At 40.2% G+C, this 19,731-nt stretch overlaps 1 protein-coding gene across 1 annotated transcript; it reads right to left on the bottom strand.

The window, feature by feature from the left end:
- Positions 1 to 338: 338 nt before the first annotated feature.
- LOC130179121 (alpha-amylase) lies at positions 339 to 6,523 on the bottom strand. The gene is made up of 9 exons (XM_056391890.1): positions 6,311 to 6,523; positions 5,573 to 5,719; positions 5,088 to 5,285; positions 3,513 to 3,743; positions 2,438 to 2,571; positions 1,931 to 2,153; positions 1,716 to 1,837; positions 1,453 to 1,578; positions 339 to 835 (listed from the first exon to the last, which is right to left on the bottom strand). The coding sequence occupies exons 1-9, from the start codon at positions 6,476 to 6,478 to the stop codon at positions 646 to 648; spliced, it is 1,539 nt and encodes a 512-aa protein (XP_056247865.1). The 5' UTR covers positions 6,479 to 6,523; the 3' UTR covers positions 339 to 645.
- Between the last annotated feature and the right edge of the window lie 13,208 nt (positions 6,524 to 19,731).

Here is a 19,731-nt window from a genome sequence, read left to right as displayed (position 1 = left end):
TTTGATTACATTTATCACAACACTTTCTTTAGTTATGTTACATGCATGTATGCATATTCCTGGTGGTCTGCAGGGGCTTGCGGTTATCCGACCACAGCCACCACCCTCATGACTGTGTTCATAGCAGCGTAATGTGTTCATTGAGCTACAGCAGGAAATTCAGATGAAACAAAATGACCTAGTTGGCCTCACTTTTTTTTCTTTTGCCACTGTGGGAGAACAGACAGAGCAGCCAACAAAGAGCAAACAGACCACAGCGCAGAGAGCAGCGGGCTCTGGCTGTGAACGCTGGTCTGAGGTCAGTACATCAGAGGACTGCGCTGACACTGAACTGACAGAGAGCAGTAAGTGTTGTGTTAATGGTAATAAGTTTAATACCATCGGTGTATACACATAGTATATCATGCTTTCAGAACTACTGATATCCACATCCACTGATGTTCCATTCATACTGTCAGTGCAGTGATATAGAATTGACATGACTGTTTGGCGTTGTTATAGTTGCAATGGTGCACACTTTTCATTTCAATTCATCTACATATGCATGGATTTCATTCATACCGGTCATAAAGTGTCAGTAAAGACTCAAGTCTCAAATCATTCAATTTGAAAAAAAATTTTAATTTAAAGTTGTAGAGAATGTGTTTACAGCTTGGATTCAGCATGAATAGCAACGAAGGGGTCCTCATCTCTGTTACTAATCCTGAAGTGAGCTCGGCCATCACCGCCCACATGGATCTGCTTCCCAGTGCACCTGTGTCCGTCCTTCTGGCCAGAAATGACATCACAGTAGGTGCCACCAGGCATGCCAGTGTTCAGGGTCACATCCAGGTCCCTGAGGGTGAAGAGAAGGTTCATATTGTTTTGAAAAACCAATAAAGGAGCTATTTAAGTTTTACTATTGCTACATAGCCAGCGTTAGCATTAGCAGCTGTTTATTTACCAGTCTAGATGCTTGCCAAAAGCTGTCTCCAGTGGTGAGAAAGCAACCCTTTTGTTTAGGTTCTATTTCTATCAATTCTTTTCTTCTACTGAAGTCAGCATGCTAACCAGCTAACTGTAGCCTGGTTGGCCCATCTTGTCACTTTCCAATAGTGAGTCACTGAAGCGTCCAGTCTGCACTGAAGATGCAGCGCTGCTCAGAGAGTGTATTATAACGTCTTGAATTGTAAATGCAACAATGGCTTAAGCTTTTGGCAAGGTAAGTAAACAGCTGTTAATGCTTATGTTGGCTATGTAGCAATAGCAAAACTTACCTGTAGTTTCTTTAAAGCCAATAGCATATTACACAACATAGAAATCCAATGAACTGTTTTAACAGAATACTTCATTGTTCAAGCTAGTATATTTTAGTATGTGCCAAAATAGTCCATCTGACACATTAGTTTTCACTGGCTAGGACTTATTTAAGTGGGTGACATTAGTTTTTGTCAGTACCAGTTAGATTCTTACCAGTCATCATTGTTAAAGACGATGAAACCACGATTACCACGTCCAAAGGCAACCTGGTTGCTCCTGTTGTCCCACCAGTTGGAGTGAGGCTGTCCATTCACCACGTTACGGAAGACGACCATGTTCCTAGGGGGGAGAGCCAACAAAATAAAATCATAATGTGTAATGTACATATAATAGACTTTACATGTATATGATCATAAGTTAAGCAGAAGTGAATGATATTCTGTGCATAAGGTCAGCAGTTCTTTCTGAGGACTCACTTGATCTGACGCCATCTGTGCTCACACACCCATCCATCTCCACAAGTCTGGTCAGGGTTGATGGGAACAGACTTGGTGGATCCATCACCATGGCTGGGAGGGCCCATCCAGTCATTCTGATCCTACAGTGATTAGTAAATGGGTTTATTAAAAAATGTTTCCAAAAACACACCAAACATTGCATTTTATCATTGCTGCTACTTAAGAGAACATACCTTTCCATTCACAATGTGGCGGTTCCAACGGAAACTAGACATCACCCTGGTCACTCCGTAAGGGTGGGCCAGCATGTAGCCAACAGCCATCTTGTAGAGCCTGGAGTCCCAGAAGGTAACGATGGATGCACCACCAGCACCATGGCCTCTCTGGTTGTCATGGTTGTCAACGAAGACGAAAGCATTGCCATTTGGCATGAAACCCCAACCCTCTCCCCAGTTCCTGGAGACAAGAATACAACTTTACTAATGAGAAGTTCACTTTTAAAACACCCAAGTCTGGACAAAAGATAACCTAAAGTATTTAATTTACAAACTCCAAAGTGTAACAGTTCTAGTCAATGATCATTTATGAAACATTTTGTCCCTAGATACATTGGCAAGTAAGAACCTATTTATCCAATCCATCAATTCATGCAACGAATGGGATCATGCCATAATTAAACAATCTCTTCTAATATATCAGATTGATATATGATTTAGGCACACCAGCAGAAACACACACACCTAGTGTAAGACAGCTTCTCGCCATTCCATTTTCTGAAGATAGCTCCCAGTCTGGCACCATATTTGAACTCAGTTACCCTTCCCAGATGGAAGTACTCTCTAGATGTGATGGGCTCACCTCCCAGATCAATAACCTAGAGGGAAAACAACACATTATTCTTATCATCCGTGCAATGTGAAGTAGGAATGGTTTGTATTAACTGTACCATATCAGTGACTTGTGTATTGACAAAAAAATGATACAACAAATAAGCTTTTCTGATCCAGCACTAACACAAACCATATTTCTGTTGTTAAGCCCTCATGTCTTCAGTGGAAACAAGATTTTTTTAGATCACAGGCTGCTTTTGCAGCTTACTTGAATTGAGTTTTGATTTGAGAACCTTCAGCCTTTTATAGTATAGCATCAGCATCACCTGGATATACAGGTGTTTGTGAATTAATGCGTGTGCGTATTTGTCATCTAGTGCTGGCCAAATATGAATAAATACTTTTTGTCTTTTGAAATTGTTACCTTTGTGAGTTTGATGCATATCAGGTCTACACTAGTACAGTCTGCCTCCAGGAAATAGTAAGATGCTCGCATTGTAAAATTTGCTGATGCAGCTTGCCTATGTTGCACAACTTTTTGTGCCTGTCTATGTTAATAATTATTTTGCATTTTGGTTTGAGGACTTTTATCATCTCCAGGTTGTTTCTTATTTCTTTAACATTCATACAAGTGAGTAGAGTTTTTTAAGTATGGTAAATAATAAAAAACAGCTTATTAGTTTTAAATTTGTATGTATGCTTTCCTGGAAATCAAGGTCAAATCAATTATTTTGTTTCATCTTTGTAGATATTCCAGCAAAACACACAACTATCAAATGCAGAGGTGAGTTGAAGCTACTCAGCATGATGACATATGCACCTGCAGTATATATTCTTAGTACTACAGTTTAGGTTTGTAATGGAATTTGATGGGTGTGTCCTGGCTGATCTTTTTTTTCCTTCTGTCTTTTTGAGATATTCTACTATTCCTGTGTTGAAATTAATTAAACTTCTCAAATAAAATAAGTTAAAAAAAAAAAACTACCTCCTGGAAGATGAATGGTCTGGAGCCACCGGGGAACCATTTAGTGTTGAGGTTGTGCAGACGGCCATTGATAGCAGCCAGGTCGCCGGGCCACATGTGTTTGCAGGCATCAACTCTGAATCCAGCCACACCCATATCAATCAACTTGTTCATGAAGCCAGCCACCTTGCCCCTAACGTAATCCTTCTCCAGGGCGAGGTCCAACAGACCAACCAGACGACAGTCACGTACCTGTAAATGACCATATACATCACAATTCATAGCATCACTTACGATTTACAGCACTTCATAATCAATTTAATGAATATATTTGTCTACAGGTTTTTATTCATAACGTAATTAGTGCCATGCTAATTGGGCTTTCACTTAAAGCTTGGGCGATACATCAGCTGACTGATTTTATCGGCCGATTTTCAGCCAATTGCAGATAAATCGGTATTGGCGTTTATAACAGCTGGAGACAGGTGCTTGAGCTATTTTTTATCCAGTGTCGCTATTGTGTAGTCTGTCCACCAGAGAGCGCTTTGACTCCACTGTTGGCAACATGTTAGTTCACCAAACACATCATGGCTCAGCTGAGTTCTGCACAGCAGAATGGAGTTTGTGGTGTGTCCTCATGGTTCTTATTTTGAGGTGTAAGACATTTCTTGAATGACAATAACTCACACCGCCTAATTCTCCTTTGTATAACCTACATATAAGTAAGCCCGACAGCAGTCCCAACAATCCTCTGGTAATGCAAAACCACTCAACATTCAACAGCAGTGGTTGAAGGATGTAGGCAACAGCCTGTTGACAAACTCGATTTTGCGTTTATTGGTGGAACAGTCAGTAAGACAGTAAATGAACAACATCCCTTGTCAGTATAACACTGACAGTCACTATAAAACACACACTTGCAGTTTATCTGCTGCTAAATTAGTTGAATTAGCCATGACGCTAACTCCATGGCCTTTCAGTGGAAGACGTTTACATATATATATACTCATTCTGCCTAAATTACATAATAGTAAATACTGTATATCCCCTATTTACATGTCAGTACAGTTACAGTCGGTGCATTGGAAACATCTGATTTTCACTTAAGATATTAAACCGTTAGCTTGTCTCGAAAATTGAAAGCTGAGACACAGTGCCTTTTCGGAATTACCGCCAGCCCCCTTAGCAAATATCTGACACACATTTATCATATTTCAAAACAGCTGGCTAGAGCTGGTAATATTAGAGGGATTATTGGACCAGTGGAAGAAACACTATACACACGTGCACATTGAGACAAGTAAATGGCAGTGAAACCTGATTCAAGCAATTCCCCTCAGTAACTAAGTGTAAAGGATCGAAATACATTTATGTGGATATAATTTTATCAGATTGTTTTTACCTTCAAAATCTTGTATTGGTCGGGTTCTGGTTCAGATTTGTACGACTACCAAATATATCGGATTAATTGCAGTCAGTGTGAGCTAAGATTCAGAGTGAGTGGATCATTGGATTGAGTGAGATTTGTGAAAGGAGAAATGATAATAGGGGGAAATTACCCAGTTCCATCCAGGTTTTCTCAGTGATATTCATTACCTGATTGGCATCACCATAGTTCTCAATGTTGCCACTTCCAGTCCTGCATTTGTGGTCGTTGAAGTCCCACTGGGTAAAGGGTACACTGGGGAAGTCCTTTCTGCCGGCGCTGAACCAGCTTCCACATGAAGAGTGGGTTCCCTCCCCACCCCCGGCTCCACACATGTGGTTGATGACAGCGTCCACATAGATGTTGACCTGTGAGTAGATACAGGATTGTAGACGCAACACAACCAATCAACACCCCCTTCTATCCCTTGTCATTTTCACTCCTTGTCTTCGCACATTGAGGTCATTCTCAGGTCAAAGGAATATGTCAGAGCAGCAGTGCTCACTATTGGTTTGCTGCAATGTTTGTGGTCCAGTAACTCAAACATATGACAAAGGAAAGCAGCAACTACAGTAAATGCCTTAGATAAAAGTGTAAATGGTGGTTCCTCAAGAAAGAGACATTCATGCGTATCAACTGTTGCAATGTAGTTTACCCCAACGTTGTTGCATCTGGTGATCATGTCTCTCAGCTCGTTCTCACTGCCAGATCTAGAGCACAGGTTGTAGCCGATTGGCTGGTATCTCTGCCACCAGGGCCTCCAGGGATTGTTCAGCACAATGTGCTCATTTGGAGGAGAGATCTGAGCAACACAGAGGGAAAGCATTACAATAATAACCACTCTTAAAACAGGAGTTGTCTGTGTACAGAAGACTATTGCTAAACAGTGTTAAAGTGAGTGTATTCTACCGTTATTAAAGGTACAACGATTTTAAACACAAAGTTCTGATTAATCATCATGAGGAGTGCTACTAAGCCTGTGGAAATCAAAGCTATGTAATTGCGTTATGGCAAATGTGGGATCCATAAGTTTATGTATTTCTGATGGTTTGATTTTTTATTATTATTATTTTTTCAAATTCATGTAATTTTTGTTAGAGATGGACCATTTTTGTCATTTTGAAATTCAAAGCAAGAAATAACCTCTCTATGGAAAGAAAGCTGTTTCCAGGTGATATTTTACTTCTTTGCTCCTTTTAATTAAATTTAAGTCATCAGAAGCTGACAGGCAATTACTCTGTGGTTATAGTTTGTGCAAAGTCTGCCGAGCGTATCATCAATATGCAGTGTCAGTATAGAAACCTTGTTTTAAAACAGAAAAAGATGTGAATACCCTCCACGTTCTAAGTCCTCTAGACTCAGAAGCTACACACCTGTGTTCAGCCATACATACCTGAACTCCACCAAAGCCATTGGGACCCAGGAAACGCTCACACTCTGCAGCGATGTCGGCCCAGCGCCACTCAAACAGGTGGACAATGGCTGTCCTTCCGTGCTTGGTGTGAGGGTTGTGTTGGGCGAGGCCGAGCCCGAACAGAGCCACCAGAATGAACAACTTCATGCTTCCCGCTGGATGAGCCAGAAAAACACACTGTCCTGCTGCAGTTGTACCTGTAGTATTTATACAGATTTTGCCTCTCTGCTGGACCAATGAGAGGCTGGAAGCTATCACCATGGAGGTTAAACAGGTGCTTCTTTCTCATGGCTTCCTACCTTGTTTCAAAACTATCAGGAGGGAAAATAGCTTCAAGACATAAACATATGCATATAAGTTGGAAAGTGAGTGTGAATAATGTCTGTACCATTATAAAAAAGAAGTGGCTGAAATATAATATAGAGATAAGATAATACCCCAATGCTTTTGTATGCATTGTCTTGAATGTCAGTGACATATCTGTCGCACTGAATTTCATCCTCTGGTGGGGTCAAAACAAACTGAAACCCCGCTGAAGTGAATCACATTTTCCTCACTATGTAGCATTCAGATGAAATTCAGCAGCAACACTACCGCTCAAAAACATTATCTTAATTGAATTAGTTAATGAGATTTACCTTACACCGATTCCAATCTTACCAATGACAGTTTGAATTTATCCTGGTTTAATATTTGTTCACTCAGTCAATAACCAGCCTGACCTTATTATCAAGTGACTTTTCTTGTCCTGAATTTGGCAAGTACTTTGTCTCTGTCCAGGAGTGAAATAGTAATATTTATCTTATATCACATGTGTATGTGTTTTTAAATGTGTTATGTTATCCTGAATTTGCATTTTTTGTATGGAAATTTGAATGCTATCATGAACTCTCTCCAAGATATTGAAATCTATCTTGTCAATATCGTTATCCAAATATCAAACACAGTGTGTGCAAAAATGTGACAATATTCCTGCTGACAAGTGTTCATGTTTATCATATCTTACTATATAATATTACTACAGCAGTGGTCTGCTTTACATTACTGATGTTATCGCAGGAAAAAAAATGTTGGAGGTACAGCAGTTACAAAACATGCCTTGTATAACTTCACAGTGTTGTTATCTGCTTTGCATCAAGGAAAACCAATACAGATAAGCTACACTCGAGTGAGAAGGGTGAGAGGTCAAATAGTTACGTAAAACAAGTTAACTAAACCAGCCCTGACAAAACACGAGCATTTTCCCATGAGGGGCTTCAATCTGACCCACTGCCTAGTTACTCTATTTAGGTAAAGGTTCATGTTAGCTCAGGAGAGATGTTTGTGGTACACTGCATGTGACGTATTGATGCTACTTGTTTAGAAGATCTCTATATGTTGTGTATCACCACTTTTTTTTATTGGGTTGCAACTACAGTATTTCACAGTACCCTGTATCCTGGACACTCACTCGTCCTTCATAAGCATTGAGTATTGAGTCCTGAATTATACATGGGGGAGTCAGATCAATTGTCTGTAAATTGTCATTGTCATTTCAACGCCACAGTGTGTGAAACACAATGTCCTGTCCTTTAATTTATAATTATCATTTACTAATCCTGAACGTTCTGTTTTTAACACCTCAAAAATATTCTTATCGGGGCGTCGTGTAGCGTAGTGGTTTAAGCAGGCGCCCCATGTGTAGAGGCTACAGTCCTCGCTGCAGTCGGCCCCGGTTCGAATCCCGCATCGTCATTCCCCCTCTCTCTGCCTCCCCGTTTCCTGTCACTCTCCACTGTGCTGTCCATTAAAGGCATAAAAGCCCAAAAAAATATACTTAAAAAAAAAAAAAAAATTCTTATCATTGTTTTTATCAGCATTTTTATGTACTCTATGTTTTACATAGCGCTATGGACCTCATTCAGGACCTCTCTGACTATATAGGATAACATACTGCACTTTTATCTGACTGTGAATGTCTTGTTGTGACCTGAAATGACATATATAATATGTGTTCATGCATAGACCATGTATCATAGGCTATAAGATGTGTATTGACGGTGTATTGTATATGATCATTTCTATATTTGGTCTTCATCAAATTTGCCAGCTCAGTTAATGACAGGAAAGTGTTAACACATGAATACTTTTCTACATGTTGGCTTTTAATAAGGTCAGAAGAAAATAAAAAATATTGATTTTGCATTTATTATTATCACAATGACACATCCTAATTCTGTACAAACTGGTAATCACATTAATTCCCAAATGTGTTGCACAACCCCGCAGCAACGATAAACTGACTTTCATTCTAATGTCAGTTATAGCCCTGGGCAGCATGTTGTGAGGGTTATGATGGGATGTGCTTTCATATAACAATAGCTCCTCCAATGGTTCTTGAGAGAAACTGCTTCACTTAAAAAATGTACAGCATATACACGTATCATCTTGTGTGACCACAGGTGATCAAGTTTTTTTTTTTTTTTTTTAAATGAATATACAGGCAAGTAGACATAATTATTTTGTCCTTAATATAAAATTAACTAACCAACTATGAATATATCATAGGAATTGGGAGTAAATCATCTCAAACTACAAGTTTTGTAAACAACATCTTCTATATTGTTGAAGAATATCTCGGCAGCAAAGCCATATGGGCTCAGTGGCCAACACCAACAACATGACAATGTATGTACTTGTGACACTAGGGATGCTTTGCATAAAAAAAGGGCAGTGAATGCCACACTGACTGCAGTTTTGTGTCTGTTGAAGCTTTTGTAAACAAGGCCTGGTGTGCCTCATCATGCCTCATCCCACCTGCTTACTGCCTGACCCGGCTCCTGCCCCCCCCCCCCCCCCCCCCCCCCCCCCCCCCTGCCGAGAACGTGTCAAGCGGACAGCTGACCCGCCTCACTTGGGTTTCGTTCCGGGTCGCGGCTCCCAGCGAGTCTGTGGGTCACAGGCGCATTTGTGGTGGAAACACTCACTAATAAGTCATCTCGGTGCAGACTGTGGGTGTTGACACCTAAGGACTAAAGGGATAAAGATCAAATTTTACGCTGCAGGTTTTGCTCTTAAGTTGAGATGCCCTGTTCACAGTACCTGCACTTCTCTGGTGTTGTGGGCAGTCGTTGTAAGCGTCAAAACAAAAGAGGACAGTGAATGATATCCTTTGCAAATCTTCATCTGAACACTGAAGGGCAAAATCCATACAGCTGGGTTCATTATGAAGTACAGTATGATAATGCCATGTAAATGTAAGATGGAACAAAGCTTGACGCTGGTGTACAGATGATCAAAAATGAGAAAGGTTGCTCAATTGCAATAAAGTTTGCTAACATTGTCTAAGAAGCCTGGGATACATTATTACTTATATTTCCTCTGATTTCTCAAATGTTATATAATAAATGCCTTTCCTAGTCACTTCGTTGCAGGCAATGAAAGTCAGAAGATTTTATTGTTGCTGTTGGGATTTTTTTTTTGTAAATTTCGCCCCTCAAAGCCAGGTTGAATGTTTTTTTGTCTTTTTAGCCTTTTTGAGGTCAAAATAAGAACAATACTTTAACACTGAATCATTAAGGCTCCTTTTGAGTCACTGGCAGGAGGTTTTTACACTTATGATGCAGCATGCTCTGTGGGAAGAGATGTCAAAGGGGGAGTTAAGGCCCTTACTTGCTCACATTTTCCCATGGGCCCCAAAAATTCCAGTCAGACCAAAGTCCTTTCCTGTATGGACAACACAGGACATACCTCCGGAGGCGATGAAGGGTTTGGGGGACAAAGCTTTCTTTCACAGCCCGAGCTCAGAGACCAGGTGAAGGGAGAGAAGCTGGCCATTTGATTCCCGCCCCTGTTTCTGTCATGGGAAAGTGGAAGAGTCATAATGAAGGGGGGAGGTGGGAGGGTTGCCTGAAGACAGTGAAGACAGGGGAAAGAGAGATAAAAGGAAGACGGGAAGGAATGGGGTCAGCAGGTTAGGACAGAAAAGGAAGAGGAGAGAAAAGAATGAGAGGGGAGTGAGTGTGTAGTGTTAGCTGAAGACAAATGAGGAAAATAGGAGAAGCGAGAGAGCGTGAGATGGCGAAGGGGGTGCTGCTGTAGTTCAGGGCAAATCAGGAAAAACACAGAGGGAGTGAGTGGAAAAAGAGAAGGGGGGGTGAAACCATTAAGAAAAAAAAGGAGTTGAGGGAAGGATAAGAAGCTGTATGTGCCTCGTCTTCTTACACCTCAACTTTAAGAGCTGTAGCTGAACAGATAGCACGTGGCTAGATAATGCTGGATAAAAGCGCTGACACAGTGTGCAGTGAGGTCCTAACTGGTTTAAATTATATTGCAGATACAAAGCAAGAAAGGTTTATCTCCAACACAGAGATTAATGGGCAAAGCTGCATCACTCATTGGTGTTGAAAATATAAAAAATCCGCTCTATATTGGATGAAGAGGTGTCAAATGAAAACTCTAACCACATCCACGGTCTGGTTAAAGTCTGATGTAAAGCATTTGTTGCTTCACTGGGCACTGCAAAAATTTACTGCCCTTGACTTTGCGTGGCATTTTAATGATCCCAGTAATGCCATCAAGCACACTAACAAGTGTTTCTTGCTATGACAAGAAGTGTGTCGCCACATTTCTCCCTTTATGGTTTCAAAATTTTCAACAAATGAATCTCTCCTTGGGAACTTTTCAGGTTTCCTCAACTAAAAGCAGCCATATACCAGGGAGTAGAAAGTCCTATAAAGTGAAATCCACAGGCTCTTCCAATGGAAAGTTTCAGCCCACTATCCCCCTTTTTTTTTTTTTTTTGCCATGATGATATGTTGTGCAGATGTTGGGAAAAGCTTTCCATCTCACTGCAAAGAATAACAGCAGCAGCGGAAGTCCCCCAGGAGAGGTTCACGCTCTGAAACGTACTAATACACACACACACGCACACACACAGTCAGACACATGTGCACACACAAATCAAACGTGAGCGTGCACACACACACACACACACACGCACACACACACACACACACACACTCAAGCACACATATGCATTTGCAGACATGAACTCAAACACCTTGATGTTTTTAGACAAATCATTGAATCAGACGCTCCCTCTCACACACACATGCTCTTCATCCTTTGAGAAGACACTTTTTACAGGTTCTTGTCGAGACACATGCTCCTCACATTGAGACATTAAAGGAACATGTGTAGACTGTAATCCTGACCATATACAATATTAAAATGTTTTCAAAATGATAGTGAGTCTTAAATCTTTTATTAGGACAACAGTAGTTGGGTAAAAAAAAAAGGATTACTGGTCAAGTTAATAATTATTTTAATTATTAGTTAATATTTTTGAATTTTTTATGACTTGTTTAGACTTTACAATGTTGTTACTAAAAGTTGAGGTGTTGTCTTCCAATATCAAATTTTGAGCAGCCCAGAACAAGACTCAGGCCACGTTCAGACTGACTCTAGCCCCGTGTGAAAAAATGCAGCCCCCTCACTCATTTGAATGAGGCCAGTGTGGAGACACAGCAGGGGAGGCAACACAGTGTCGTCTGGAAAAAAAAGTTGTATCAAAACTCAACTTTTGAGCACAGCACAAGTGACAAGATAGCCTCTCTTCTGACTGGCTGACTGTTTTCTGAGTGATTACATAAAATCTGATCTATTTTTATTCAGATACTCAGAGAAACCAAATACTACAAGGTTGGATGGTGGGTCTAGGTGGGCTGTGCTTGGGTCGTGGCTAAAGTTGGTGATTGCTTTGTTGTGACATCACAAAGTTACAGAAGTGATGACGGCTCGTTTTAAAGCTCACTATCTGAATAGAGGCTGTGCGCATTTCTCTGTGGACTGACCCATTTGATGCTTTCAAAGTATTGATTTAGAACCCAGACCTGTTTTATAAACAAAGCAGACATGGAAATCTCACTTTATTCAACATGGGACCTTTAAAGAGGCACTTCACTTGCACTGTCATGATGTTGAGGAACTTCTAAGAGGCAGAATAAAAAAAAAAGAAAGATTAAAGTGTATGAGACTTCAAGTTTGTGGTGCAGCCTTTTTTGTTATAGAGTTGTGTCTGAGCCAAAGCACAGATAACCCTGACAAGACCATAAAAGTACTGTTGAAAACTGTCCAACTTGCCTAATCAATTTATTAATTAAATAAAAATGTATTAAGACATGCTTTGCACTACATGCCTCTGAGTCAATAGGACTTAATAGAAGGAATGCTGTTGAGCTGCTTGTGACTGGAAAGTTCACCATAAAATTACAGATGGAGTCAATTTTATGATCCTCTTTCACAGTAGTCAGCGGGAAATGAGAACTTTGCTTTCATGGTCATAAGCTGAGCAACAGTTTTACTGTGAGGAAAAATTCCCGAGCTCTCCTGTACGGACTGCTTCTGAAATGTTTGTAGTTTCTCCTCCTCAGACATTTGTTGCCTTTAATTCTACAATAACAGGGAGTTGAGGGGTGGGGGGGGGGGTTCAGCTGTGGAGTCTTTGGGAGAGACTTGAATCCACCTTTGCCTCATTTTCTGTGATTTTTCTATTGCCAGTATTTCACAATGTTTCTAAGAAATCCAATAGCTGGGCAAAAAAAAAAAAAAAAAAACTTATGAAGAAACTGTTATTGATTTTATGAACTCTTTATATAACATTTAAGAGAGGAAAGTGCAGAATGAATTCCATATGAATGTGAGCTTAAGTTAAATCAGTTTTGCTAAAAGAAATCTGTGAATTTTGAGAGAGCAGCAGTGATCCCTTTGAGTCTCTCCTACACCTGACTGACTGTCTGCCTTTTCCATGATATCACTGCTGGCTTTGTGATATAGAGAGTTTTTCTTTGTTTTGCACTGCTCTGCTCCTCGAGAGCGAGGAGGGAGGAAAATGAAAAGAGGCTTGGTGAGGGGTCAGAGCAGGCAGGCATCTTTCAAATAACACAATATCAGCCTCGCTTTTATCAAACACGTGCTGGAGTCAGTCCTGCCTCACATCAGCCAAAACACGTCTGCCAATATGACTTCAGTCTTCCTCCATTGGTTATCTCTTAGATTGGTCATTTCAACAGACACCAGAGTTCACTAAACATAAAGTGAGTGTGAGGAACCACTGCTGTTATACTATCAAATATTTTGCTCAGTGGAAATACACAGCCTTTAATTGGCAACCAAGCAGTACCTCAAAACGCTCACCAGATGATGAACATCCTCACTAAACTGCAGCAATATGCTGGACAGATGTCTGTCTGTGGCACAGGAGGTAGTATTACAGCACTGAAATCATCTCTTAAAACACTGCTATCCTCTCCCTCGAGAAAAAATAGCAACAAGTCTTTAAAGGCAAAGACGCAGCGCTGTAGGTCTCAGGCTTATACTTAAAGAGGAATAATCACAGGTTGTAAAGTTGGCATGGAGAGGGAAGAGGTTGGCTGTAAACCTTGACCTGATCTCACACTAATGAGCTTTTGTATAAACACGTCGAGCACCCGTCGTTTGTTCTCTTACAGACTTTATTTGTTTTATGTCGTAAACTGTGTAGTCCAAGGTTTGCCAGATCTGTCCAAGTTCCTGTCTTCAGCTGGCTGCTTCTCCGTGCTCGCTGCCATAACAGTAGCCAAGCACTACCTCTGTGCAAGACACTGGCACAGACACACACACACACATATGGAGTGGACGGGGAGAAGGTCAATGCATGAAGTTAGTCTGGTCTTATATATAACAAGAGCTTGACTTTCCATAATACAGACAGGAAGATCTCAGTCTAGAACTATCAGTGCTGAAAAGTATTTATGGGACTTGAAGATGAAAAAAACATTCAGAATTAAAGTAAAGGAGAGTTTTTTACTTTTGCAATTTCTATTATTTCAAGTCGGACTGTTTCATATGTAATTATTTTACCCATTAAATCCATTTCAGCTCATGTCTTAGGCACAAAAACTTAGTATTTAACTTAAAAAGTGACTATTACCAACTCATATTCTGCTTCATAGAAAACAGCACAGGAAAGTCTTCACATTTAAATACTTGTAACTCGTAATTGATGTCCTATGTCTTTCATAAGTTGCACCTCCTTTGGTCCTGCAAGCTCCAAACACATGTCGTATTAATTAAGAAACAATGCCCTCTTTCTCAGAGAGACAGAGACAGAGAGAGGAAGAGGGAGGGAGGGAGGGGAGGAGGAAGAGAAGGAGGTGGAGTAATAAAACTCAACACTGCTCCATCTTCAAATACATTTAACCCAGTTCTTCATGAGGAAAAAAAAGGGAGACACTTTTGCCTGAAAGTGATACAATGATAAAAGGAGGTAAAAGGAGTCATGAATATATAAAATGCAACCATGTTTGACAGAATGACAGAAAATGGTTATGAATCATATGCTGTTGCCTTCACAGTCACCATGCTCTGAACCCAGCTGAACACCTATGGGAGATTTGGAGCAACATGTTAGACAGTGCTCTCGCCACCGTAACAAAACACCAGATGAGGTAATATCTTTCGGAAGTTCATTCATCAGACAGCGTTTTAGAGAACTGGAGAATCTAAGACAAGGACGACTGTTCCTGTGGTTCATGGCGGTGCAACACCGCTTTAAGACACATTACATCATTTTCCCTTTACGCTGATTTATGTCGGTTTGTCCTTTAATTTGTCACCTGTCCTCTACATTTTCTATCTTTGACGTTTTGGGGAGCCGAGAGGTCTGTTGAAGTTTTATAGGAATAATTATAAGACCTGACTCGAATAGATATTTGTAATTTCTAGAAGTTATTCGAATTTGCTTGTGGAGAAGTTTTCAAACACGGAAAGGAATTTCAAATGTAATTGAAATCCGTAATTTCCTGTCACTCATTGCGACCCCACACGTACAGTGTTTCCTCACTGCCTAATGAAAACTATGTATCTCCAGATTTGGTTGGAACGTTTAATCCATCAGAATCCTTCCTGTTCCTTTATGGACTGAGAAAGTTCTCCAGTTTCTCATGTTATATAACAAATTTAAAAAACCCAGTGGACTATCTGAAAAATCACAAAGCTGAAAACACAGTTGTTCTTCCATCTAACACTGCCCCCCCCCCCCCCCTTCTTTATTTTCCTCTTTCTATATGGCTTTCCGTATTTTTATGATACCTTTACACATACGCACAGCACCACCATAAAGTTGGCCAGGGTACCATTTGGGTATGAGAATGGATGTTGACACAGAGGCTCTGTAGATTTTCCAGGAAGTTAATTTTGGAGGACTTCCACAAGGCATTCTGGAAAGATCCACTTCAAGTCAAATCAAATTAGATCGTCCCCAGTTGTGAGAGTGTGCAGCTGAATGAGATTCACCCCGTACAACCTGTCCCCGGGTGTCTATTTACTGTCTATTATCTTCTCATCCCGAAACACACCGTCATCACAGAGGATCATCACACATCATAAACACACCATGCCCTGGGCATTGTGAGTGTACTTGTATGTTTCCAACACTAGGGGTCTCTCTAAGGATTTTCTGAATGGGAGCCAGATTGCAGAGGAAACAAAGTGACAATTAGAAAAATCGCTTGATACCAATTTAAGTTTACCTCATCAAGCAGGAGGAGCTACAGTAGGTAATCTCGTGCACAGTGACTCCATCAGTGCAGCCTTGAAGTGGGCACTAAGTTTATTGACTCTTTAAACTTACCAAGGACACAGTTTTTTGCCTGCGATTTCTCCCTTTTTTCTCACTCTCAGTTTCATTTTCAGTTTGCTTCACTGGCATGAAATCCGAAACATGTTGCCCAAGCATATAGGACAGGGAATATAATAAAGTAAAAGGAGAAGAAAAAAAGCAATAGTGATTATGGTGCAACTTTCCCATCTTTCTCTGTATATCACCACTTTGCACTTTGTTCAACAAAGCTTTTGAGTGATGTGTTTTATAATGCCAGTTTTCTGTCTTCCACACACACATTCCCCAGGGGTGGAAAGTGCCCGAGTACATTTCCTCAGCTTCAATGTACTTTATTTGAGTATTTCCACTTTCCTCTACTGTACACTTCTACTCACTCCACAACATTTCAGATTGAAATATTCTACTTCAGTGATCACTTTACAGATGAATATTTTACATGTAAAATATAAGATTAGTCTTTTGAATATGATGTATGGCTTTACAGAAAAACTATTCAACTGCAGGGCTGCAGCCAAGATATTAATAATCCCCCTGACACCCCCAAAAAGATTAATTTTATTCAATCACACTGCGCTGGGAGATATACAAATCCCTTTATCGTATTTTATATTTGATTAACATTTGTTGTCTGAAAACAATCAAATTTAAAGATCTTCAGTACAATAACCCTAAGCGGTATGGATAACAGATGGATGGAGTCCAGTAAGTAACAGGTTCAGCAAAACTCTCCCTGTGTGTGTGTGTTATTTATGTGTATCTTGACCTCATGACCTCTCTTTCCTCAATGGCAGCTCCGTCCAACTGTATTTAAAGTAGTTAAAAATTAAAACACAGTAGGAATGTAACCTTTGGGAAAAAGAGATGTTTTAAATCTTATTTTGGGGCAAAGTCACCAAACATTTTTTTCAGATTTGACTGATGAATCTATACATGATTGCTTTATTTCCCAGTGACCATTGAAATTGCAGTTGTTGCTCTCCACATTCATTTAGATGAGGGCCTGTTTTTAGCGTTTTTAGCCACATTAGCAAGATGGCTGCCAAATGATGAGACAGGCCTATAAGGACTTTCATATAATCTATAATAACATAAGCCAACAGGGGACAGTCTGCCTCTATGAGAAGTCCTTTTACTGTAGATACTTTCAGTACATGCTGCTGGTGTTAAGATGTAAAAACATAGATGATGCTGGCGGTGTTATTACCTCATCAATAGTGGGTCAAGCCAAAACACTAAATAACTTTATTGAAATTGCAGGGTTGTCTTGTACAAAACTTCACAGATTCTCTATCACAAATGCGATTTCAGGTTATAACTCTTGTGCTGTTCGATAGCAGTGCAATAAAAGTGGTCTGTCAGTCTCTTGTATTTGTTCTTTATTGAGTGTGATCGAGCTTTAGCCAAACGTCTGGAGCTCAAACCTAAGTCCAGACCATTATTAAATGTGTGTGTGTGTAGAACATATCTGGAGCTTGTCTGACAAAACCACCCAGCGCTGGGACATGTGGGTAACAGCAGCTTCCGTAACATAGCTGCAGCTATAAGGCATTGATGTGACATCATGTCTTCAATTACAGTGAGATGATCGCCGGCTGAGGGGGGCCACTTGTCACAGTTGTCAAAGAGCTTTCTATGAAACCCTAGAATTTCTTTTTCTCCCTGAAAAATAGAAAATAGTTTCTCCAGGATGAATTATGTCATATATCAAATATAAAATGTGAAGATTCCTTCACACATATATCACTTCTAACTCTTCTGTTGCGTGTACAGAGGACCTTTTCCTTATTCCTCCCAATCTTTTGGAAAACCTTCAATCTTAAATCTTATTTTAGGCTTCTCTTCTCACAGAACTATTACAACTTTTCCTAGAGACTGAACAATGTGCCCACATTTCTCACCCACTTACACCTAAACAGGAACTTTAAAAGTATAGCCTTCAACTTGGTGTGTATATGTGTGTGTGTGTGTTCATCTCCATCCGCGAGTGTAGTCGTGCATGGGTGTGCGTTTGCTTCACAGTTTATGCGTGTATGTGATTTTCTATGTTATATTTGTTCCAAGGTATCAATTTGGTGAGCAGGGCTTGACTTGGTGGCCAGTAATAAACTTCTATTCCAGTGCTGCCTGTGCAGTGGCCTTCACCACAGACAACTATGTGGCTGGCCGCCCATGCCACCACAAGGGAGCCATACATTTGCCTGGTATGAGTCACTGGCCCTTGACTACAGCTCTTAGACACAGGGCCACAAAGAGATGGATCATGCTCTCAGGCTTCAAAGTAGCTTTGAGCTTCAAGAGAAAGTATTTTGGTGCTTTTAAATTAAGTTCAGACTTAAAAAAACAGAAAAAAGTTAATATAATGTTGATTGTACATGACAGACCATCATAAGATTCACTGAGGGCCAGCTTGCATACACTGCGTTCATGTTCTATAAGCAGGCGTAGCTATTCTTGAATTTTAGGTAGTAATTTAGATAATTATGATAATTTTGTCTGAGTTTGAAGTAAAGTGTTGTATCAATCGAAACAATACGTTGAATGCTTTGGAATAATATATTTTCAGGACAGTCCGCTCATGTGTCCAAAAAGAGAGTTTTTCAAATACACTCGTATTACTGGTTTTTGGCTTTTTGGGCAGTTTACTTGAAGATATATACTGAGTCTTGACTCTATTTCATTATGAGAATGAAAAATGTATTTAAAACTTGTCTGCTGATGTGACCAACAAATATTGTCTGTGTGTCTAAAGCCAGATATAATTTATTCCTCTGTGCCATAGAACTTAACCATCTAGAAACCATTGAAAACCACCATCATTGCACTGGTTGAGATCTTTATACATTACTCTGAACACGCACACTGTGGTTTATTTTGAGTCACCCCACACACACCATACTCCTGCTGTTAATCCTTGGCTGTGAATAGTCCCCAACAAATGTTTTCTTCAGTCAGCTGTTAGCCAGCTGTTTTAAGCAATTACTGAGTCTTTTATTCAAAAAAAAAATTATTAAAAAAATAGATGAAACTATATGTTTGTGACCAGTTTTTAAAGATTCACATCTTCATTAGGGACCAGAGGGCTTTGGGCTGCGTGTCAGACTGGGTGGGGAAGTCTGAGAGAAACTGACTGACAGGTTTTTGGTTTTGGTGTTTTCATAGGATTTGTTGACAATAAAAATGTATGACAAAACACCATCCTCATTCTTTAAAGAATCCCTAAAGGATCTGAATTTATCCATATCTGCCTTGTTGATCCATTACAGTGCTGCTGGTCTGTTACTTATGTCCCCTGCTCTGTATGCTCTGCACAGGAAGTATCATCAAATATCTAACCGCAACTTACAAATCCATAACATTATTATGTTTATCTTCCCCAGTCTCTAGGCCATCAATCAGAATTCTCAGATCACAGTCATAACTTCCTCCTGGATCTCATCCCGGTATTTTTGTAAAGACCTCTATAGCTGAAAGGAAAAATGAAATATATAGGAAAAAATGCTACCTGAATCATGGTGAAAGCAAAGCTGCCTTTGGAAACAATGACACTCCTATTGGGAGGAATGATTCCACATGCGGGAATGTGTTCTCAATCTGTTTAAATGATTCCAGACACACTGCTCTCCCTATCGGCTTTACGCGGGTGCATGGGCAGCAAGCACGCACGTGCATGAGAGTACATGCACAAAAATACACACATGTATACACATACACAACACCCCATCCATCCACCACAATCACACACTCAGCGCTTGGATAT

Source organism: Seriola aureovittata, chromosome 12 (assembly GCF_021018895.1).
Source record: "Seriola aureovittata isolate HTS-2021-v1 ecotype China chromosome 12, ASM2101889v1, whole genome shotgun sequence".
NCBI lineage: Eukaryota > Metazoa > Chordata > Actinopteri > Carangiformes > Carangidae > Seriola > Seriola aureovittata.
Note: the sequence above shows the minus strand (reverse complement) of the source record. Positions and strands in the feature narration are given on the sequence as shown.